This window comes from Saprolegnia parasitica (genome assembly GCF_000151545.1).
Source record: "Saprolegnia parasitica CBS 223.65 unplaced genomic scaffold supercont2.9, whole genome shotgun sequence".
NCBI lineage: Eukaryota > Oomycota > Saprolegniomycetes > Saprolegniales > Saprolegniaceae > Saprolegnia > Saprolegnia parasitica.
In genome coordinates this window covers 24,862-32,016 of record NW_012156403.1, presented here as the reverse complement: position 1 = coordinate 32,016, position 7,155 = coordinate 24,862, and the positions used below count along the sequence as shown (strand labels likewise).

Here is a 7,155-nt window from a genome sequence, read left to right as displayed (position 1 = left end):
GAAGCCCATGACGGTCGAGTCGTTCCAGGAGTACCCGCCCCTCGGCGTTTCGCCGTCCGTGATATGCGCCAGACGGTCGCCGTCGGTGTCATCCACGGCGTCGTCAAGAAGGAGGCTGCCGGCAAGGGCGGCAAGAAGAAGTAAATGCAATCTGCGTAGTGTTGCTCTAGTGTCGGGCTCGCCCATACTAAAACCCTATTAGATTACTTTTATTTCCTCACTTTCTTCCTTTTGGTATGCTCCACTTGTCCGCACTCCATCTTCCGAGCCGGCAACCAGGCAGCGCTGCATGGAGGGCCATGATGTAGCGTAGCCACTGGAAGAACACCGCGGTTGCGTGCAGCAGATCCTTCGAAATCGAGATGGGTTCACGTGACCTCAGATCTTAGATCGCGTCGTTTCGCCTGGACCAAAGAGGCGTCAGTTGGAAAAACGATCCAAGAGACGACGACATGGACCAGCTCGCGAACGCGCTGGCGCTCGCCAACTGCCACGTCGACCAGGCGCTCCTCGTGTTTAAAGACGCGACGTCGGCGCTCGCGGGCGTCGAGACGCAGTTCAGCGACGGGCTCCTCGCGGTCTCGTTCGTTGTCGTGCTCGTCATCTGCCTCTTCTCGGTCTACGCCTTCCACCGCAGCCACCGCTTCCACGTCTGCGTCCGCGCCGAGATTGCCCTTCTCGGTACGATCAATACCGTCGCATACTAGCCCGTCAGCCGTGCATAGAGCAAGAGACGGAGCACAAGGCGCTGGCCTTGGACGCGACGGGGCCGCTGCCCGCGTACACGCTCTCGTTCGCGTACCTCTCGTACTTTGCCGCCGACGGCGCCGGGTATGCATCTCATTCTAGCGAAAGGTATCGACGGCGCGGCGTAGATCGGAGAAGCAGATCTTGCGCGACGTCTCGGGCACGTTCCGGCCGCAGCGACTCACGGCCATCATGGTGCGCCTCGTGCGGCTCGCGCCTGCGTCTTATGATGCGCGTAGGGCGCGTCGGGCTCGGGCAAGACGACGCTCCTCAACCTCCTGAGCGGCCGCGTCTACTCGGGGCGGTACTATGGCCATCGCCTCCTCAACAACGCCCGCGTCGCGCCCAAGGACTTTGCCACCTTCATGTCGTCGCAAGGCTACGTGGAGCAGACCGACACCTTCATCGAGGTACTACTGCAGGACCTTCCAAACGCGTCTCAAGCGTTTGTAGACGCTCACGGTGCGTGAGAGCCTTCTCTTCTCCGCCTACTTGCGCCTTCCCGACACGCTCAGCCTGCGCGAGAAGATCAGCCGCGTCCACACGGTGCTCCAGATCGTCCAGCTCTACGACGCCGCCAACACACCGATTGGAGGCCTCGTCAGCGGCATCAAAGGCATCTCGGGCGGCCAGAAGCGCCGCCTCTCGATCGCGACGGAGCTTCTGCGGCTGCCGTCGGTGCTGCTGCTGGACGAGCCCACGAGCGGCCTCGACGCCACGTCGTCGCTCCTCCTCGTGCAAATGCTCGCGCAGCTCGCGTCGACGCAAGGACTCACGGTCATCTCGACGATCCACCAGCCACGGGCCGAGATCTTCCAGCTCTTCGACGACGTACGACGGCAATAGTTTCTTGCAGTGCGACACCATCGAACCTAGGTGCTGCTCATGGAGAAAGGGGGGTGCGCCATCTACTGCGGCCCGCAGACCGAAGTCGTCGGCCATCTAAGTGGCATTCCGACGCTGCCGCGTCGCCCCGAGTCGTACGACAACCCTGCCGACTTTATCATTGACGCGCTGGGGCTCGACCCGGAGCGCGAGGCGACGCAGCAGGTGGAGCTTGTGGCCAACTCTGGTACTCTCCACACATCGTCCACATGCGCGCAACGTATCGAGCATGTAGCGTCGCCGTTTCTGGCGCAGTGGCAGGCCTCCGACTTGTACCAGCAAATGATGCGGTCCCTCGCTCGGTACGGTCGCGACGACGACAACACGAGCTACAAGACGCCCAAGCAGTCGTGGCTCCACGTCCAGACGTGGACGTGCTTTGAGCGCCGGTACAGCCGCGTGTACACCAAGCGCATCGACGTCCTCCTCCGCAATCTCCAGGTAAGCCGCGCTGTACGCCACCGAAGAGCGACGAGTCGATGCTCGTAGACGCTATTGGTCGCGATCATCATCACGACGGCCTTCTCTTACGTACGGCTTCTTCGCCCTCCTGCATACAGCTCATTGGACTGTGTTGTTGCAGTCGCCCATGACGCAGCTGATGCAGAACCCGACGATCTCGGCGACGGACAAGCTCGTGCTGCGCGACTACGGCGTCTTGTACCAGAACGTGATGCTCATGTTCACGATCGGTACGACCCTTCGATATTTATGACGTATATGACGTGGCAATAGGAGCGTACGGGATGGTGCTCGAGTACCTCGAGATCATCCCAGAGTACTTCATCGAGCGGCCGCTCCTCGAGGTAGGCACGTGTCTTCTTCGCCGTTTCGTTCATTTTGGCGCCGCAGATGGAGCGCAAGTCGAACGCGATCAGCTTCTACTCGTACGTTTACGCGCTCTTCTTGATCGAGACGCCGAAAGCCGTCATGAACTCGGTCCTGCTCCTCAGCGTCGCGCTCATTGGCCACTCGTGGGACGACCTCTCGGTCCGCTCCATCTTTACGCTCTACCTCATCTTCATCCTTGGCACGTCGGCGTGGCAGTCGCTCATCTGCTTTGCCTGCGCGCTCTCCAACAGCATGCCGCCCGTTTACGGCGTCGTCTTCCTCCTCCTCGGGTCCGGGTTGCTCTTCAGCGGCATCTGCGTCTCGTACGGCGACATGTGGAGCTTCTGGTACTGGTGCTACTATGGCAGCGCCCCCGCCCTCATGTCCCGGTCGCTCATCATCGCAAGCACGTCGTCGCCGATGCAGCTGCAGATGCTCGTGCAGAGCGGCATGCTCCAAATGTCCCTCGACGCCATGTTCGGTGTCATTCTCGCCACCATCATCCTCGGCCGGTGCGGATCTCTCATTTCTTATGTGTGCGTGAACTGATGGTGCTGTAGCGCCGCGGCGATCCTCGTCTTCTATGTGCGCGAAGCCAGTGGCAAGAAGCTCGAGTACGCGCACATGCAATGGATCGACGAGCGTCTCCGCGCCTTCGCGCAGTAGAGTGGCTCCGACGACCATCAAGTTGCCTATACCAGTACAGTTCATCTTCATGTTGATGTCCTCCGAGCCATCGTCCAAGATACTATATGTTTTCCCTTGTCCCTTGCTCGACCTGGACCATTGATGTTTGTGGTTGGGCGAGGAATTCGGTGGCTTCTTTTTTGGCGCGCGAAGGATCGTGCATGTCACCCTCTTGAGAGTGGCCAATCGTGCGTCAGGTGGCGCGACCTGCACTTCTTGAGGCCTGACGACCGTTCAATTTGCTGACCACAGGCTCGACTGCCTTACTCAAGAAGCTACTCGCGCTGAGCCGACGCGATGAAGCCGTAGGAATACGTGCGACAGCGCCGCAGTCGTCCCCAAAGGAGCTGCGTCGCTGTGCTGCTCGTCAAAGAAAGCCCGCGGTACCCTTCGTGACTCACTCCCGACATATTCGCTGCAGATGGTGGCACGCCCATCACTTCTATCCGGATGATTCGCCGCAATCACCTCTATAAACGCATACCACCGTGTCCCAATCCTGATTCCGATCGCACTGGTGACTGCGATGATGCAACGACTCTAGTATCTTGACGCCTTGCCGGCAGCTTCCAGCACGGTCATCTACCGAGCTACAGTGCGCCTGTCCTAGGCCTAGACATCGGCGTCAACTCTCGTACAGTGGGCGTGGTACGTATTCACCACGGCCGTCAAATATTATCACGTTCCTTGGTCGGACTGACACCTGACTCGGCCCATTTTGCGCTTCGTTTCGAGTCTGATGCACAACGCACTCGAAGGCCGTACTTGGAAGGCATGAAGGCTTCAGGGACGACCGCGCAGCAGGCTCTCAACCCTCGAGAACGAATATTCCTTGAAAACGCATGCTGTATCCGGTGGCTTACTATCCGGATGCGTTAAAATTTGCACCCAATTCGCGCTTTTCTCAGCATTTTCCATTTCCGAGATTGCCTCTCCGTGCCCACATCGCGATGCACCAACTGGCACTGCAGCGCGCCGAGGAGGGCGACTGGGCCGAGCTCGCCGACCTCGCTGAGAACCTCCCGCACTCAATCATGGTGGCCGACGAGTTTGGCATGCTGCCGCTGCACTGGGCGGTGACCGAGCCCGCGGTGCCCCTTGGCATCCTCGAGCTGCTCATCAAGGTCTTTCCCGAAGCGTGCGAGACCAAGAACCTCTCGGGCATGCTCCCGCTCCACGTGGCCATCTCCAACAAGCTGCCAGCGCTGCATCTCAACGTGCTCGTGCAGGCGTGCCCGGACGCCGTCTTTGTCAAGAGCGGCGACGGCTACTTCCCGGCCGGGCTCGCACGAAAGCACCGCCTGCCCGAGCACAGCGTCAACGTGCTGAAAAAATCAGTGTCTCTCCCGGACCGCCGTGCCAGCCTCGGCGCTCGCATGAGCAGCATTGGCAGCAGCCTCAACCGGCGTGGCTCCATCTTGTCGCTGCCGCGCTCCGAGTCGGTCGAGACCAACCTCAAGAGCTACGCGCGCAGCCGGCGGAGCCCGAGCCAAGCGTCGACGATGAGCTCGCACAGCGCGTTTGACAGTCAGCGAACGATGCCGTCGTACGTTGGTAGCTCGGCGTCACTCGCGTCGCTGGATGCACACGAGTCGGACGATGCGATCGACGACATTTCGAGCGACCTGCGCGACCTGACGGGGCAGCTCGCGCAGCTTGGCGCAGCGTTGCGGTCCGCGCCTGCTGCATCGCCTACCCACAGCGTGCTCTGGAACCCCCGGCGACCGCCTCGGGATGGCGCTCGAGGGCGATGAGAGTGACATTGGCGCGCGCATCAAGCGCTTCACGGGCGGCAGCGAGGCCCTCGGCGTGGACGCCTTGCGGACAGGCGACGTGCTCGTGGCCGTCAACGGCATCAGCGTCGCAACGGTTCCCTTTGGCACGATCTGCAAGTTCCTCAAGAAGACCAACGTGACGTGCAAGCTCACGTTTCTGCGGCCAGAGACGCCAACCGCCGACGACGAGCACGACCTGCACTACGTCTCGACGTCGTCGACAGGCTCCGATTTGGAGACGCTGCCACCTGCCTACAGCAAGATGGCCTCGATGCTAGAAGAGACAATGGTCAAGGTCCAAAGCGTCGAGGACCTCTTGCGCTTGAGCTCCGTCATGGCCGTCTAATAACTTATATCCACTGCTGCTAGAATCCAAAGTACGAGAAAGATGATTTATTATATATTTACTCGCATCCTTGGGCTAGCGCTCGCGCGAGTTGGACCGGCGGCGCCCGTGGTGCGACCGCGCGTACGTACTACGGTCGTGCGGCGGCGGTTGGTGCAGGCGCCGGGACGCGGGGGGCTGCGCGTACGACGACCGGCCCGTTGCCATCGCTCCGTGGTGGCGCTTGGACGGCGCGTCGTACTTGGCTTCCTCCTGCTGGCGCTTCTTGCTCTGGTATTCGTGCGTCGAGGCGACGACAAACTTGGGCAGCCTAGTCGTCAAACCGATGCTACAGTCTTTCCAAGCGCCACGTACTCGCGGGGCTTGCAGGTCGGCACCTTCCAAAAGTAGTCGTGGTCCAGCGCGTCGAGCGCTGTGATGCGCTTGGCTGGGTCCAGCGTCAGCATCTTGGCGAGCAGGTCGACAGTCGCCGGGGGATGACTAGACGGCTCTGAGACCTTATGATTGCGGAATCGAGGTCGTACTCTTTAAAGCGATCGGAGAGCAGGTGTACGTGCTTGGCGTCGGGGGTAAACACGTTGGCGTTCGGGAGCTTGTCGTAGTTGGGCCAGTTGTCCTTCGTGGGCACCCCCACGAGGCCGTAAATGCATTGCAGCTACACGCATTTCGCTCCGCATCCGCGTATCAAGTGAGCGCGCACCTGCTCGAGCTCGTTCCGGCCTTGCATGGGCGCGCGCCCAAGGAGGAGCTCGGCGAAGATGCAGCCGACCGACCAAATGTCGATCGAGTAGTCGTACGACTGCGAGCCCATGAGCAGCTCGGGCGGGCGGTACCACAGCGTCACGACCTTGTTCGTGTACCGCCCGCCCTTGGCGTTCACTTCGTTCCAGAAGCGCGAGAGGCCAAAGTCGGCGATCTTGAGCATGCCCTCGTTGTTGAGGAGGAGGTTCGAGGCCTTGATGTCGCGGTGCATAATTTTGTGGCCGTGCATGAAGGCGACGCCCGTGAGCAGCTGCCGCATGTAGCACTGCACCTGTGTGCGCGTGAAGCGGGGCACCTTCTCGTGGTTGAGGAGCCCCGAGAGGTCGTGCTCCATGTACTCGAAGGCAAAGTACAGCGGCGGCTTCTTCCCGTCCTTGGGCGCCTCTATCCGCATGTCACGCACGCACTGTGCTAGCACGCAGCGCGTACCTTGCTTGGACACGATCTCCTTGAGCTCGACAATGTTCGGGTGCTTGAGTTGCTTCAAGATGCGCATCTCGCGGATCGACGTGATCGGAAACTAGCGCTGCAGCGTGAGAGAGGGTACATCGCCGCCACGCACACACCCCATTCTTCTCGACTTCTTGGCGCAGCTTCTTGAGCGCTACAATGTCCTTGGTGATCTTGTGCTGGCACTTGTACACTTCCCTGTTCGCACGTAGCGTGAGACGACGCGATAGCTCAGAACACGTACCCATACGTGCCCGACCCGACCTTGTCGATGATGGTGTAGTTCTCAATGAGACCCATGTAGCCGCGCGCCGCGTTCGTCGGCGGGTTGGCATCGACCTTGGGCGCATGACCGGGGCTCTGCGTCGGCTTCGACGGCAGCAGCGACGACAACGGGTCGTAATTGGCAGCAGCCGACGCGCTGCCATCATCCATGCGCGAGACATGACCCGCCACGTCCGGCGAGCTGCCGACGCCGTTGGAGGTCGGCGGCGATGGGGACAGGACAGGCAGCGGTGGCGGCGTGTCGGCGGGCGGTGGCGGCGGCGGGCTCTCTGCGTCGACGGCCGGCGCCTGAGGCGGATCCATGCGCGGAGGCTCCTCGACGGGCAGCACTGGCAGCGGCGGCGGCGGCGGCGGCGTTTCGCTGTCCATCGCGCGTCTGCTGCTGCG

At 61.3% G+C, this 7,155-nt stretch overlaps 3 protein-coding genes across 3 annotated transcripts; 2 read left to right on the top strand and 1 right to left on the bottom strand.

Moving 5' to 3' along the window:
- Window positions 1-397: 397 nt before the first annotated feature.
- Window positions 398-3,012, top strand: SPRG_03447 (hypothetical protein; the record flags this gene model as incomplete). The annotated part of the gene is made up of 11 exons (XM_012342041.1): window positions 398-681; window positions 726-831; window positions 876-942; window positions 987-1,157; window positions 1,201-1,578; window positions 1,624-1,819; window positions 1,868-2,073; window positions 2,122-2,163; window positions 2,216-2,324; window positions 2,368-2,438; window positions 2,485-3,012. Exons 1-11 carry the CDS (start codon window positions 453-455, stop codon window positions 3,010-3,012), a joined length of 2,103 nt encoding a protein of 700 aa, XP_012197431.1. The 5' UTR covers window positions 398-452.
- A 1,062-nt stretch (window positions 3,013-4,074) lies between these two features.
- On the top strand, window positions 4,075-5,271 carry SPRG_03446 (hypothetical protein; the record flags this gene model as incomplete). Its single annotated transcript, XM_012342040.1, has 2 exons — window positions 4,075-4,853; window positions 4,897-5,271. The coding sequence occupies exons 1-2, from the start codon at window positions 4,101-4,103 to the stop codon at window positions 5,269-5,271; spliced, it is 1,128 nt and encodes a 375-aa protein (XP_012197430.1). The 5' UTR covers window positions 4,075-4,100.
- A 33-nt stretch (window positions 5,272-5,304) lies between these two features.
- SPRG_03445 (CMGC/CDK/CRK7 protein kinase) lies at window positions 5,305-7,155 on the bottom strand. The gene is made up of 7 exons (XM_012342039.1): window positions 6,728-7,155; window positions 6,600-6,681; window positions 6,463-6,553; window positions 5,972-6,417; window positions 5,796-5,926; window positions 5,626-5,751; window positions 5,305-5,581 (listed from the first exon to the last, which is right to left on the bottom strand). Exons 1-7 carry the CDS (start codon window positions 7,135-7,137, stop codon window positions 5,347-5,349), a joined length of 1,521 nt encoding a protein of 506 aa, XP_012197429.1. The 5' UTR covers window positions 7,138-7,155; the 3' UTR covers window positions 5,305-5,346.

What these genes read in the sequence shown, in the direction of transcription:
- SPRG_03445 (XM_012342039.1), bottom strand. Translation starts at nt 7,137, where the DNA reads ATGGACAGCGAAACGCCGCCGCCGCCGCCGCCGCTGCCAGTGCTGCCC. An exon ending in GTCGGGTCGGGCACGTATGG is followed by an intron (nt 6,682 to 6,727) that starts GTACGTGTTCTG and finishes ACGTGCGAACAG; the next exon opens with GGAAGTGTACAAGTGCCAGC. An exon ending in AAGAAGTCGAGAAGAATGGG is followed by an intron (nt 6,554 to 6,599) that starts GTGTGTGCGTGG and finishes CTGCAGCGCTAG; the next exon opens with TTTCCGATCACGTCGATCCG.